The 16,612-nt window shown below is 37.5% G+C and overlaps 1 protein-coding gene across 4 annotated transcripts in view; it reads left to right on the forward strand.

The window, feature by feature from the left end:
* Nucleotides 1–16,612, forward strand: part of SLC9A9 (solute carrier family 9 member A9) — a 678,420-nt gene that overhangs the window by 112,888 nt on the left and 548,920 nt on the right. The window contains exon 1 of one of the 4 annotated variants that reach the window (XM_032408518.1): nucleotides 14,906–15,381. The exons of the other annotated variants lie outside the window; for them this stretch is intronic. Within the exon in view, the coding sequence (XP_032264409.1) occupies nucleotides 15,207–15,381 (175 nt within the window). The 5' untranslated portion in view covers nucleotides 14,906–15,206. Of the gene's footprint in view, nucleotides 1–14,905; nucleotides 15,382–16,612 lie in introns of those variants that run through there. 4 annotated transcript variants of the gene reach the window in all.

The raw sequence follows: 16,612 nt of genomic DNA on the forward strand, positions 1-16,612 counted from the left end.
ATCTGGATAATAATCATCTTTATGTTTGTTGTGTCAATGCTCTTAGTGGCAATGTGGACAGAACCACCTCGAATATTATTTCAAAACCAGCAATATACCTTTCCATGAGGCAGAGTGTATGACGGGGAGGGGGGAATCAGATAAATAAAGGAGGAGGAAGGGAGGAGGCCAGTCCTTTGAGACACTGCAGACAGAAGCTGAAGCTGAACCCTTGGGGATGGAAGTGATGCAATGCCTGGGAGAATGAGCAGGATGTTTACTGTCTTTTTGTAGGCTTAAAAAAAGAGAAAGAAAAAATTAAAGCACTGGCTACATGCAACTGTTTCTTAAAAAACAACACATTGGCATCCAATTTATCCACGAGTGGGTTAATTAGTAGCACCTCAAGGTTTTGCATGTGTGATATTATTTACCTGTTATTTCACTATGAATTTTATTTTATTTTATTTTATTATGTTATGTTAATCACCATACATTTACATCATTAGTTTTTGATGCAGTGTTCCATGATTCATTGTTTGCCATGTATTTTTAAATCAGACTTTAGCACTTTTTCATTTGTGTATTAGATCCTTTCACTTTTTGACATGAGGCATTTATTGTTGTCTCAATACATCCATCTATCCAAGGCATCTCTTGGATCAGTAGTTCTCAAACTTTAGTGAGCATCAGAATCATCTGGAGGACTTGTTAAACACAGATTTCTGGGTCTCACCTCACCAGAGTTTCATATGCAGTGGTCTGGGGTGGAAGAATCTGCATTTCTAACAAGTTTCCAGATGATGCTAATGCTGCTGGTCCAGACCTTGCTTTGAGAATCACAGTATTTCACAAATAATAGTGTTCCTATTATGTGAAATTACTATTACTGTAGAGATATTGAAATACAAGATTGTATTTCAAGGTTGGAATTTTTAGAGTTTAGAAAACTTTGTCAGAAGCACTACTATACAAAATTATCAATTATATTGTCATATGAATAGTAAAATGAAAGGGTTTTGTGATGTTCTGTAGGGAAAGCTTCTGAATTTGTGACTTTCTCTGATTAGATGACTCATTTGAAGGTCTAGCCTTCCCAGTGCAGTTTCTTCAATTTTAAAACCTCAAACTTAAAAGTTGTGGAGGAAAATTTCTCTTCTTCACAGGATTCCATCTTGGCCCAGAGGGAAGGACACATTCACCAACACTTCTGTCCTTTTGGAATTGTCCTGGCCAGGAAGCTTGTGCCCCTCCCTCTACCCTCTTCAGACAGAGCATGATACCTATTAAGCCATATTGGACGCTGAAGGACTATACTCTTAACAGAGGAGGAGACCACTTTTCTTTCTTTCTCTTACCCCCTGAGCTCTCAGGTGCAAATGAGCCCACCTCCACTTCTGTGGCAATGCAGTAAGCCCTCCTGGGTAGCATCCTTCCATAGGCAGCACTCCCGACTGGAAAAAGTGCCCAGTGTAGGCTTGTCCTTGCAGCTGGCTGGTTCAGTGGACACACAGTCTTATCTGCAGCCTGGACACAGCCCCATTGTGAATGTGCAGATTCTAGATCTAAGAAAATTTCAGATCTAAGCTGCATTCTCCAATATGCTTTAGCAGAAGCACTGCTAAGCCATTATTACAGTTGGTTATATGTTTTTTTAAGTATTTACTTCATCAGTCAGCACCCTGGAGGACAGCAGGAGAAAATTTTAGACCCAAAATACCTCTAAAATATGGGCTGGGAAACAAGTATATACATAAGATGGGCACTTGGGCAGTATAAGGAAACCTAGGGAGACTGAGGATCTTAGTGTAGGACTTGGTGGCTAGCTTAGGCTGGGGCAGCTCATAATGGCTTATAACATATCCACAGCTGGTGCATCAGACACAAGGATGCTCAGCAGCAGAGTTCCAGTTAGAGAGCTCCACCTCACAACAGGTGGTATTCACTATTTGAGGTCCTTTTATCCATTTATTTGAGAGAGAGAGGGTGGGAGCAAGCAGGCAAAGGGAGAGGGAGAGAATCTCAAGCAGTCTCCCCACTGAGCACAGAGCCTGACAGGGGGCTCAATCTCACAACCCATGAAATCATGACCTGAGCTGAAATCAAGAGTCAGACGCTTTACCGACTGAGCCACCCAGGTGTCTGCCCCTCCCCCTAATTGAGGCCATTTTAGACATTTTAGACAATCATTTAGCATGATTATTGCTTTCATGGCATCTTTTTTCTCCATATAGTGCTTATCAGCCAGGTCTGCAAATTAAGTTTCTTATGGGGCACCGGGTACTACTGTGTTCATTCTGTCCTCTAGTTTTTCAGGATCAGGCCTCGGTAGCAGCTCTAGATCGATTGCTCCAAATTCTGACTTCTTTACTTTGTTTTAAACTACATCGAGCCAAATAATTTCTGGGGCTCATGAGGCTACTGCAGAGGGTCTGGAAACACCCCATCGCTACATCCAGTCATAAATTGGCTCTGAAATGAGAATGTCTGGAATTCTGCTCATGGGTGGGGATTTCAGAAACTCTAACTATGGTTTTAACCACATAAGGGTAGTGGAATAGAGAAAGAGGAATATCGACCTTCTCCTATAGTGACTATGTCACATTTTTAAGTGGAAGTAGAGGGCAAAACAAAACCAGCCTTATTATGAACCAAAGGCTAAGGAGGAACAATTTTGAGATTTTCACCTAGAACGCTTTCATTAGTAGTTTTGTTTTCTTAGTGACATGTCAAGGAAAGAAAACTCTTTGGAAAAAAGTTTGATCTTGCAATCAGAGCATCAATGAGGAAAAGTGAAAGCAAAATGAAGGTATATATATTGAGCCAGAGGTGAAGTAAGATTGAATTCTCTATAAAAAATGGGACTAGGAGAAAGGGAAATATTTTAGTTGTTACTCAATCAAGGACTTTGGGGAGCTCAAGAGAACATGTAAAATAAGTAAGATGGAGATCGCTTAACTGGATTAACTCAATGAGAGCTCACATAGAGAACACTGTTAAGAGAAACTCTTGGGGTACCTGGTGGCTCGGTTGGTTAAACATCTGACTCTTGGTTTTGGCTCAGGTCATGATCTCAGGGTCATGATCCCAGCGTGTCAGGATTAGGCCCTGCATCAGGATCTGTTCTCAGCAAGGACCCTGCTTGAGATTCTCTGCCTCCCCCTCTGCCCCTCCCCCTGCTCGTGCACTCTTTCTCTCAAATAAATGAACGAATGAATGAATGAATGAATAGAAACTCTTCCCTTCCCTTTCCTTTTTCACTTATTATTATTATTATTACTTAAAAATTTTTATCGTAGAAATTTTCTAACATACACAAGAGAGAATAATATGATGAACCTTCATGTGCTCATCTGTCAGCTCCAACATTATCATCATATGGCCATTCTTGTTTTATTTGTACCTCTCCAATCCTCCCCTGAATCCTAGCACCTGCTGGATTATTTTAAAGTTAGTTTCATACATCATGTGATTTCATCTGTATTACCTTAAAGAAATAAAGATTTAAAAAATAAAATGTAACCACAATATTATTTCACATCTAAAAGTATTAATAACAACTCTTGGACCTAATAAATGATTATAGCAAGGTAGTAGGATATAATATAAATATATAAAAGTCTATTGCTTTTTTATATACAAAGGACAAGTGGAATTTGAAATAAAAAGCACAATATCACTCACATTAATATCTGAAGAAATGAAATACTCAGGTATAAATCTAACAAAATATGTATAAGTTCTATATGAGAAAACCTATCAAAAATCTGATGAATAAAATCAAAGGAGAACTAAATAAATGAAGAGATATTCCATGTTCATGGGTAAGAATACTCAATATTGTCAATATTTCAGTTCTTTCCAACTTGGTCTATAGATTGAATGTAATCCCAGTCAAAATCCCAGTAAGTTATATTATGGATACCGACAAACTAATTCTAAAATTTATAAGGAGAGGGAAAGATTCAGAATAACCAATACTATATTAAAAGAGAAGAACAAATTTGGAGGACTGACACTACCCAACTTCAAGGCTTATTATAAAGCTACTGTATTAAGACAGAGCGGTATTGGTGAAAAAATAGAAAAATAAATCAATGGTAGAGAACAGAGAGCCCAGAAATAAATCCCCATAAATATAATCAATTGATCTTTGACAAAGGAGCAAAAGCAATACAATGGAGCAAAGATAGTCTCTTCAAAAATGGTGCTGGAAAAAATGGACATCCATATGCAAAAAGGAAAAAAAAAGAAAAAAAGAAAAAAAGAATTTAGGCAAAGATCTTACACCATTAACAAAAATTAATCCAAAATGAATCAGAGACCTAAGTGTAAGACACAAAAATATTAAACTCATAGAAGATAACATAGAAGACCTGTAGTCCTTGGGTATATTGATGCTTTTTTAGATACAACACTAAGGCACAATCCATGAAAGAAAGAAATGATAATCTCAGTTTCCTTAAAATTAAAATCTGCCCTGTGAAAGACAATGTCAAAATAATAAGAAGACAAGCCACAGACTGGGAGAAAATATTTGCAAAAGACACATATGATAAAGAACGGTTATCTAAAATATACAAAGAAGTCTTAAATTCAACAATAAAAAAATGAACAACCCAACTGAAAAAAAAAAATGAGCACAAGATTTGAACAGACACTACATCAAAGAAGAGATACCAATGGAAAATAAGCATATGGAAAGATGCTAACATCATATGTCATCAAGGAAATACAAATTAAAACAACAATGAGATACCACTATACATCTAGTAGAATGGCCAAAATCTGGAACACTGACAACATCAACTGCTGGTAAGGATGTAGAGCAACAGGAATTCTCATTCATTGCTGATGGAAATGCAAAATGGTATGGCTACTTTGGAAGACAGGTTGACAATGTTTTACAAAATTAAAACTACTCTTTTCATATGATCCAGGAATTGGAGTTGAAAACTTATGTCCACACAAAAACCTGTGCATGGATGCTTATAGAAGCTTTATTCATAATTGCCTAAATTTGGAAGAAACTATGATGTTCTTCAGTAAGTGAATGGACAAATAAACTGTGGTACATCCAGACGATGAAATATTATTCAGTACTAAAAATAAATGAGCTATCAAACAATGAAAAGACATGGAAAACATTAAATACATGTTACTAAGTGAAAGAAAATAATATGAAAAGGCTACATACTGTATGATTCTAACTCTATGACATTCTGGAAAAAGCGAAACTATGAAGATAGAAAGATTAGTTGTTGCCAGGGTTGGGTGGAGGGAGTGAGAAGATGAATTTGCAGACACAGAGGTTTTTTAGGGCAGTGAAAATATTCTATGTGATATTATAATGATGGGTATATGTCATACATTTTTCCAAACCCATAGAATGTACACCACCACAAGTGAACCTTATGGACTTTGAGCGATTATGATGTGTCAAAGTAGGTTCATTCTTGGTAAAAAGTGTACCATTCTCATGAGTGATGCTCATGAGGAGACTATGCATATGTGTAGGCAAGGGGTATGAGGGAAATCTCTGTATCTTCCTCTTAATTTTCTTGTAAACCTAAAACTACTCCCCAAATTATCTTTAAAAATATTAATAATAACTCCTTCATATTATATATGTGCATATATATATAAATTTTGTGGAAATGCTGCACTGGTGCTTTCAGAAAAAATTGGACAACATATGATAAAAGGACTGGAAGATTAGCAGAGAATGCATTAAACATTGTTTGATAAGTTTGAAGGTGACACAATCATTTTAGTTGGCAAACCTCCTATGGCTATGGTTTGGGGGAAGATGTCCGGGCAATTCATAGGGTTAGGACTCTGAACAAGGGTTTAGGGAAGATAAGGCACCATAAAAGGAGCCCAGTAGTTTAAAAGAGATAATTTTCAGGCCAGGGTTGGCTGCTAGGCTGATGGAAGGTAACTTATTGGTAGAATTTTCCAACTTAGAATGAAGAAGGTGACTGGATATGTTTGAACAGTGAACACATTTCATTGATCCAGAACTCATTGATTTCATATGGGGGACCCTAGAACGATTGTCTTGTCTTAAAGTAAGAAGAGGTCAAGAACTCTAATCCAGCTACCAGTGCTACCCAGGAGGAAAAAAATGCAAAGCTCTGCTGATCTTGTAGGATTCATGGAAGAACAGAAGAGAATGGAACATTAGGGGATTATCAAACTGCTGTAAGAAAAGATATTCTTAAGGAAGAATAGTTCTACCACTGATTATGTGGGAAAAATGTATTCAAGGATTGGAAAGTCCAAAAGCCAAGGAAAGGCAAGGTTTCAGGGAAAAGCACATTTAAAAAAGTATGATGCAGCAATCAGAAATAAAAAATTCATTTGAAAAAAATTTTATTGTGGAAATTTTCATCTCACACAAAAGTGGAGAGAATAATACAATATTCCCACTATGCAGCCCCAACAAACCATAAAATTGTTGCCATTCTTGTTTTAACTATTCCCTCACATGATTTTATGGTGGCGTATGTTAAAGATCCAGATGTTTATTATTTCATTAATAAATAATTAAGAGGTTTTCAACATACATGGGGGACAAATAAAGCTTTGGGTAAAATTGGAGGACTGGACTAGAGGTGTCGTCACTGCACATTTCATAGTTTTAAAAGAAGATAGTATTTTAAATGTTACTCTCTTATGGTGAGACAGTATATCCAAGTGAATTTCCCCATTGGTTTAGGAAACACAGTGTGACAATGATGGCAATTTCTCCCTTGCGGGTTTAAATTCACTGGTAATGACCTTTGGACCGCATGCCCAGATTGATGTCTGTGTTGGTCAGCCTGACATCAAAATATTTTACCTGTAACTTCACATGCCTGCCTTTCCCAATGATAAAACTCTCAGCAATGTTCTGTGGGTAATGACAAAAATATAGACCTGCATTGTACTATTTACAAAAATGGGGACAGATAATTTTGATTGGGATGATGCTCTAGTGGCACAGGAATTGCTTGCTTGTATTTTCTTAACTTACTAGAATAAGTCTGGTGCTGTGATTCTCAGGCATCCTGGTCTTTGGCACACCAAAATGAATTTGTGCCTGGATTAATTCAACTTTGTAGTTGCTGAAGAAGCTATAGTCATCTCAGTGCCTCAAAGATGGCCTAAAATACCACAGCTGCCGGAGGAAATCTGGCCCTGTCAGAATGAGACCAATCCAATAAAATCAGAAAGTAGAAAAAATGAAGTTAGCTTACAAGGGGAAGGGGAATTTGATTTAGAACCTTAGTGCTTTCTCTTACAACTTAATAATCAAAGAATTAATATTCAAATTTGGGATGCTTGTTGTTTTATGGCTTTTCATAAATGACTTTTCATCCTTTGGTGTGAAGTGGAGTTAAGGCAAATTTGTAAGTTCTTATCCCTTCTCACAGGTTTTGCGGGCAACAGTCAGACCATTCAACGCACTGGTTCCAGGAGGACTTAAAAGAAGCATCCTCCAACACAGGAGCAGGACTGCTTAGACACAGTGCTGGTTTCCTCTCTGGAGACCGCCTAATAGGCTTGGAAGTTAAGTCCAACAGGTTTAAAGAACAAATATCTCAGGAGAGTTAATGGGGAATCCTCTTGCTACTATCCTTACATTTTCACAGTGGTCTCTGCAGGAGGAAATTTCTACCTATATATCTGACCTTTTGGAAGTGCCATGAGGGAGCTTCTGTCTCTCTTGATCCCTGGGAACAGGAATGTTCAGTGGGTGATCCTGCTATTATATCAGTTGGGTCATACTTTACTGGAGTGAGTTTCCTGGGCTGAGGAGCAGAAAAGGTTGAATCTTTTCTCTTTTTCTTTGATCATTGAAGTCCAAGTGAGACCTGAAACTTGAGGGGTAGGTAGAGCCCTAACATTCTTTTCTTCTTTTTCCTGCTGTGTCTTTGTAGGAGATCTCTCTTCTTAAAACAGCTAAGTGCATGGATGTGGTGTCTGCCCTGCAGATCAGGTCTTACCTCAGGATCTGTGTCTGTCTCTGAATGTGCTCTCCTCACTTTTCTTTGTAGATTTTGGGTGAGATGGGAGGCCTCTGGTCTAAGCCAGATTCTCAAACGTAGTTCACCAAAAGCTTTATGCTATGGGTGTGACTATATTCTTGCTCAGCTATTTGTTTTTTGTGTATTCTTCTTTTGTTAAGATGATGGAAGGGAGGAACTGAGATTAAGCTGCTGAATCCTAATAGAAAAATTCCGTTTTTCACATGGATATAAATCTAATTATAAGAGTAAGTTTTGGTGGAATTCAACACTGTTTCAATCTTAAATTACTGACAACCAATTGATTCTGCTTTTTCTAAATTTAACATTTCTCAAGATTATAGTGCATTAACAGACAATGTTCAAAGGAACTGTATATTGTATATTATAAACTGTATATTATAAACTGTATATTATAAACTGTATATTGTTTATATTCCTTCAACTGTGGAACCCAAATGTGCTGGAGAAAACTATTTTTGTAGAGGGAATATTAAGAGTGAATAAATATTCATAATTGTCTATTTTTTCAGGAATTTTGTTAAGGAATCTGAGAACTTGAAGAGCCTTTCTGATAGCTGCTATAATGCAATGTTCTCTGTTACAGCTTTAATTGAGATTTGTAGGTCCTAATAATAGTTTGAGCAACAATTCTTTCCCTCACCTAGTGTCTTAGTCTGTCTGGGCTGTTATAACAAAAATACCATAATCTGAGTGACTTATACAACATTTATTTCTCACAGTTCTGGAGGCTGTGGAGCCCAAAATAAAGGTGCTAGAGATTTGGTGTCTTGTGAGAATCTACTTCCTGGTTCATAGACAGTTATATTCTAGCTGTGTCCTCACATAGTATAAGGGGCAAGAAACATTCTTGGATCTAATACCTAATGTAATAACAACAAGAACAAAAATGCCTTCGAAAAACTCTCTCTTGCTTTGTGAATTTATTGGTTTTTTTCCACAGTAACACAGGACATTTTTTCAGAACTAAAATCACATTGTCCTATGACATCCCTTAAAACTTTTGAGGCTGGATTAAAATGAATATGTAACCACCTATTGTTGTTTAAACTTTATTTGCAGCAAGACCTTGGGGTTGTGTGTAATGTATGTTTGTATGTGCATACACCAAGTTACATAGTCTTCAAAGAGTCCCAGGGTAGCTTTAAACTTTTACTTTAAAACTTAGATATGACATAACCATCAAAAAATAACATTTCAAAACAAATTGAATTTCCTCTCCACAGGTGATATGGGACTTTAACTCCGCTGACCGTGGGGCATGATTTCCTTTCTTATCTAAGAGACCTATGTTGTTTGTCATGGAATTTATTATGTAATTAAGTTGCCTTAAGCATAAATAAAATTAATCTTAGGTGCTGCTTAAGGAATGTTTTCAGCATAACTATAAATTAAGTTATTAAATTTTCAAAGTATACAGACCCTGTAAAGATATGGATGAAATGAGGAACGGATTAGACTACAATGAGGCTTAAAATTTTATTTCTGAATAATGGTATTTCCTAGCCTCTATGCAAACTTCCTCACTTGTGATTCCTGGGATCATCTAAATAAACCATCTGCACCTGAGTCCTTGTCTCAGGCTCTGCTTTTGAGGAAACCCACATTGAGACATCATCCAACAAAGCCTGCCTCAAAGGCTGGATTTTGAATAGATTTAAGAGACACTAGAGGCATTTCTGTCAAAATTTGGTTGCCATTTACATACTTCATTTCAGAAAAATATTTTCAAGATTATTCAACTTCACCTTGTTGAGAACTCTGCTTTCTCTCCTTCTATGTCCCTTTCTCTCTCCAGGAAAAAAAAAAAAAGTGTAGAAATTAGGGGAGGTAAAGGGCCTGGTGCCTTTCTTTGTTAGTTCATATAAAAATTTTATAACTTGAGAGGAAGTGATAAGACAAAGTGTATTTTAGCTGATGGGGTCAGAATTATTAGTTTTTAAGACATAGAATAGAAATGACATCCTGAGAAGAATGTTAATTTGTCTTGTGGACACTTAATAGGAAATCAAAGAAATACATTTTCTCAGGTCTTTGATTGCAGGAGACTTCATTAAAATAAGCTGCAACTTAGAGTGGCAGGTTTCCATTTTGTGCTCCCCATCCTTGGCTCCAGAGCTGGTACTTCCCTTTATCTCTGAAGCTTCCTTCCTAGGTTGGAAGAAGCCATTGGCGGCCAGCTTGCGCTTTACCTTACCTTGTGAAAAGTTGACAGAGATTGAACAAAATCAAAAGTCAATGAGTGCAAAAGCCAATGAGTTTCTCATGCCTGACTCTTCCAATATGTGTAAGACAGAAGAGGGGACCAATGGACTGAAGCTCGTTATTTCTTTTTTTAAAAACTTTTAAAATTAAGATATAATTGACGTGTAACATTTATTATTTCTTGAAGAGGTGTTCTCTATAAATAAAAAGGGGTGATGTGCTGCCAAGAGAAAGCTGGGGACAAAAGGGAAAGAAGAGACTGAATTAGGCATCGAGGGCTATCCATCTGGGACCGTCCTTACTCCTGAGGCTTTAGCTATGAAGCTATTGCACTTTGATGGCCCAGGGGTGACACAGCTAGATTACAGACACAATGCCAGATTTGCTTTCCTCCCACTCTGTACAGCTTTGGGACTCTTCAGTGAATAAATGCCTAAATAAAAAGTGGAATCTGGTATGTATTTGCAGGGGCAAGGCCAGGAAATGGCAAACAATGCAAGTGGAAGGGGATTCCCCTTCTCTCTGCTTATCCCTGGTTGGGGGACCTTCTTATGTACTCCTGGGCATCAAGGATCAACAGTCCAGAAATAAGTGCTCACCTGGGAAAACAGTGAGGTCTGTATCGCAGTTTTACCACTTCAGAGCACTGAAGGAACACACCCTATAGGGCAGAAGAAGGAAGAGATCCTCATTCATGCCACACGTGTTTCTGTACATGAGTTGTTTAAATAAAATTATACAAATTCTCTCATTTCACTGGTTTGCAATGAATTTCACTTCCCACCATAATGAAGAGCAGTGGAAAGAACATGGACTTAAGGGTTATGTCCTTGGTTTATGGCCCTGCATTCCAGAGACCCAGAACTCTGCAGAGGTGGAAAAAGAAAAACCAGGTATTGGATAGTGCATTTTTAGAGGAGTTAATATTGTCTAAGTGTTTTTTATGGAATTTAACTTACCTGTGTAATTTTTGAACTCTCATTTCTCTGTGGAATCTAGTAATGGGAAAGGTAAATATTGTTCAAATTAGGGGCATTTTTTTGTGCTAATGTGACTTTTTTGGAGGTAGGAGAAGCTTAGATGTGTTAAAAGATAAGCTGAGGCACATTAAAATTTTCAAAAGTTTCTTTGAGTGTACATCCGTTCAAACTGGGGCAGCACTAAACTGAAAGTGCTTAGTAGGAGTACTCTACCAATAGGAACTAAGAAGTTTTTATAAAGAAGATGTGGAAGTGAACCCAGGAAATTGTTTAATTGACTATAACTTAAGTGATTGCCTTATTTGGGAAAGTCTAGGTGGCTGTTTTTAATTGATTGTTCTTAAGTTTTACTTTCTTGGATTTAGTGCATTGACTCTGGCTTAGATTTGGTTTGCCTGCATAGCCTACCAATGCATTAGAGCCACCCTGGCCTAATGGTCTCCTTATTTAATTATTTTAACAGATGGATTTATGATAAGTTTGAGAATAGAATAGGGGGTGAATTTTTGGTTTGTGATATTGTATGGCCTTTAAGTAAACTTAATTATAGTCCTTCCCTGGCCCATTTCAGAAGTTTTGGGGGCAAAATATACAAACCCCATCTCACTGGTCTCAGAGAGGGATTAATATTGGGAGAGAGGCCAAGTGAATGAGGCAATGGGTTGACTTAAGTATTTCCTATTAAGCCCAATGGTTGAGAGAGAACTTGGCAGGGTGGGACTCCAGTAAGCAAGAAAGAGGAACTCTCAGCATCTCTCCTCAACCTTGATCCTTCTTGATCCTCTGAGCCCACAGTCTCCAGTGTTTCTAACAATAAGGAACTCTCAAATGATTGCTTAGATTCTGAAATGCAGTCTATGGGTTCTAACTGGTCACACTGACTAGTGGGTGGGATGACTATGCTATACAGGGTTACCTGGACTGGGAGGCTCTTCTCTTCAAGTCTTTCCTTCCGTGGTGCTGGATGGGCAAGCTAAGGCAGGGCATACTCACTGCAATGGGCTGGGCCATCTTGTTTTTCTCTTTACTTCCTCTTACCAGCATGTTGCATCTTGCAGCAAGAACTTTTGACTCACTGGCCAGCAGGTATTAAGATTGGGATTAAGGAACAATCAAGAATGTTTCTTTGGGCCTTATGCCTAAGTTTTGGGTTCCATTCCAACTTCATCAGAGAACCTAGCCCTAAAGGTTATTGTCACCAGCTAACAAGACAGTGTCTTAATTTTAAATTGATACTCTTGTTTGTGTGAATTCTCCCTCAGGAATGTCAGAAAGAACAGTTATTATTGACAGCACAGGATTTTCACATTTGGGACCCTGACTGTTAGGATGACTGGTTTGCCTGTGAGTAAGGAGCTTCTTGGGATACAGGACTTTCATTGCTAAAACCAGGAAAGTCCCTGACAAGCCAACATGAGTTAATCACCCTGCCTGAGATGCCACCTTAAGGCCATTCAACCCCAGACATAAATTTAGCTTCTTCTACTAGTTGTGCAACCTTGGATATGTTACCAACTCTATCTGAGCCTTGAATTTCTCAGTTGTAGAAGGGTTTTTATGAATATTAAATTATACTAAATTAAATTTCCTAGAATATTTCCTGGTCCATAGTAGATGCCACATTAATATGTGTTCCTATTTCATTTTTTTTAACTTTTATTGGTGCAGCAGAAAATAAAATGATATTCTGAGAAAAAAACACAAAATAGGAAAAATTGAAGTACTTCTCCGATTTAAAGAATTGGAGAAGTTTTCTGAGTCCCCTTTTCTTCTCAGCTTTCCATCATTATGATAAGCAGCATCAGGATTGGACAATGGAACAGTGAATTTATTCCAATCCTAGAGTAGACCAGGGGCCACATATTCAAATGACTGCAGGGGCTATGTAGGAAACATGAATGAGTGAAATGGGATGAATGGGACTTGTGGCAAACAGGCACTAACAGATTGTGGCTACATGGGAAGGAGAGCCCAAAGTGTACCAGATCCTACCAGTTTTTTTCTAGAGAAGCCATGTGTATAATTTTTAATGTGAAATATACTTATTTGAATATGTTGACATCCAATTTAGGACTTTTAAAAACAATGTATTAGCCAATCAAAATATTCCAAGGACCTTTAATCCTCACATTGAATTGTTTTACTGGGGAAGAGAGTGCAATTGGATGTCATAATAAGACAACCAAAGAAAGTTTATTCTACCCAGATGGAATAATCACCATTATTAAAAGGAAACCAAAGTAATTAAATGATTATCAAAACAGAAAAAAAATGATATGGAATTGTCAGGCTTTGAATTTGGGTTATCTTTTAAATCTAGCAACTCAAGACTAAACCTGTGGAGTTGCAAAATTATAAAGGTAGAACCTGCTAACAAAGCTTCATGAAATTCTTGTAAGCATTACCTGACAGATTTCAAAACAGTTTGAATATTAGTCATCCCAGCTACGCCTGCCAAAAAGCGTAGTGTGTTAAAAGAACATCTGCAGCCCACATAAATACCCCCCTGCTGAATTAAAGGCAGAGAGGAAATCAGCTTCAAAAGTTGCAGAAGGCAAAGAAGCTGAAACAGCAGTTTTATAGTAAGTGGTTGATAGACTTTACTGTGGGTGAAACTGTTACTGAGGAGCTAGTTAGTTCCCAATATATTACATGTTTGACCTTTAGCTTTTGGTGACAAGAACTTTGGAGGATATATTTGGACTCCTCCTACTCAAGGAATCATTTACACTGTATAAACTGAATACCAGTTCTGTCACGTATGGGATACTAAGTGATTTATACTCCTCTGAGTTTCAATAATACCATGAAATGAAGAAAAAACTCACTTAACCCTTGAATGTATCTAATTGCACTGTAGAACCAATAAGGCAAACAAATCATAGCAGTTGCTAAAAAAGCAGCAGAACCCCTGGCAGTAGTATTGTCTTGAATGTTTTCAAACAGCATAAAAATATAAATTCAAACAGAACTAGCCTGCCAAATGGAAGGTGATCTGAAGAATCATCACTGTTATGGTCTGGGCCTTGTGATTTCTGGAGCCTTCGTAGCTGATGGCAGACTATTCCTCAGTGACCTAACCACATTGTTTTGCCACAGGACAGAGGTTTGTGATCTGTGGCAGATTCTGTGCATCCTGAATGTCTGGGCCAGAAACCCTATAAAGAGAAATCCATGTATGTGGTATTACTGAGGATGGCCGTATAGTTTCTTCCTTCAGAGGTATGTGTTCAGTGTCTTTTTTGACTCAACATATCCAAACAGCACAGCTGTAGAAATGGGAACAGATTTTCTTTTTGTCTTTTGCTTTCGTTTATTCTTGTTAAAAGGGAAACAACTGATTCAGAGTTTAAATGCTGCACTTGTGACTACCAGTTATATAAAGCCAGAGAAAGAGAGAGAGAGAGAGAGAGAATCATATATTAAATTCTTTCTTGCTTCTCAACTTAAAAGAAAATTCCTGTGAAATCATTTTAGGTCAAATCAGAGGTTATCAATCTTTCCCTATTACATTGGTAGACTTTGGTTGTAGAGGAGAAATCTGGCATGTGAGTGAGGTTATGATTCGGGAATCAGCTTTTTGACCTTAGAAAATGTTACTGATGAAAGGTGATCTGTTTTATTCTTAATCTACAATTTACCATTTATGCAGCTTCAGGAGCTTATTTGAGACAATAAGAATCATGATTCGAGATCTCAGAATGATTGCTTGTAGGTCTGTCCAACATGAAAGATAATTTCGTGGAATAAATCGTTTAAAGATAGTAAGAGTCCATGACGAAACTACACTCTGGAGTTTGAAAAGAGACAGGGCTGCTTTAAGAGAGAAACAGGAAGTTGTAACTAGAAGCCATCTGAATACTAAGCCAAGGCAGAACGCTCATGAAGTAGCAACTTAAGTGGCAGTGTTTATTCTGAAATCTTCAGGCAGCCAGACTGTCTTAGGCAAATCCTGATAAAATAGCTCTTATCCAGGTTTTTATCTAAGGAATCCCAAGAAGACCGGAGAATGGAGAGACAGCAAAGGTTTATGTCAGAGAAGGATGAGTATCAGTTTCAACATCAGGGAGCGGTGGAGCTGCTTGTCTTTAATTTTTTGCTCATCCTTACCATTTTGACAATCTGGTTATTTAAAAATCATCGATTTCGCTTCTTGCATGAAACCGGAGGAGCAATGGTGTATGGTGAGTGCAGAAATTGTAGGATTGATGTGAAACTTGTTGCTTGGGCGTAATTAGAGACTTGTGCTCAGATGGCAAAGTACTGAAACTGGAGAAAATGTGCTGATTGAAATGTCATTAGCTTGATGAAAGGTGCCGCAGCATAATGAATGCTCATCTCTTTCCAGATGAGCTGCCGAAATTTGCCATCACAAGAGTAAATGTCACAGTCATGTTCTCACATGGCATCCATAATGTGATTCTGTTGACAGATGCGGGTCCATTGTCATGTGGGGAGTCAGACCGAGCAAACTGTTTTTGTAATGATAGATATTGGGAAGTCATGGCTCCACAGTTACAAAGAGCAGCCCATCTTTCATAGGAGGAACTGATAAGCATTATAAAGTTCTAGAAATAACATCATTTAAATGGAGTATGGAGTAAATCCTCTTTTGTCAACTAGTTTCAAGAAGGAAATGTTCAGAAACATACCCCACCCCTCCTATTGGAATAATTGTATCCAAATCCATTTTAATTATATAGGCAATATTTTATTTTCTTATAAGAGAGTTTCTTTATGCAATACTTTTCATGTCTTAGGCTGATTTCAGACTTCCTAATTTATAATTCTTGTCATTTTAATGTTATTTGTTATGTACCATTTTTGGGGGGAGAGGAGGCAAGATGTGGGAAAGCATTTAACATTTTAAACTCCCCAAATATTACTCTTTCTGTGCAATTTACCATGTCATGCCTTTCAGGAAGTTGATAAAATGTGACAGAGATTATCCATATTGTACTCTCATCTTTGAAAGTAAAATGCAAGATACTAGAAGTCTCAAAACTTACTCACTTTCACATTACCGTTCTGATCTCAGCCTGGTAATGGACAGGAATTTTGAATACAGTGAAAACAGGTGGGGCATTGCTATAATTTATTGCAAAGAAATGTACTTTTTTAATATTTTGTTTCCCTCGTTTTGGAAGTCTTTTTTTTTTTTTTTCATTTTGGAAGTCTTGAAGCCATTTGTATCCCTGAGGTTCAGGGAACAGGATCAATGAACATTTTATATGCTAACCATGTGATGCCCTGACGATAACAATGTACAGTCATGATTTGAGACCATGAGAAATTCTATGCCTTAACCGAATTCCACTTTGAGATACTTAAACTAGGAACTAAAAGTTTTAGGCTAAGCAGTATATTTTTTCAGGAGACTGATGTGCTGATCCCTTCAGAGCACAAAGTTAAATT

The sequence above is a fragment of the Phoca vitulina genome, unplaced genomic scaffold (genome assembly GCF_004348235.1).
Source record: "Phoca vitulina isolate PV1807 unplaced genomic scaffold, GSC_HSeal_1.0 scaffold10, whole genome shotgun sequence".
In the NCBI taxonomy this organism is placed as follows: Eukaryota; Metazoa; Chordata; class Mammalia; order Carnivora; family Phocidae; genus Phoca; species Phoca vitulina.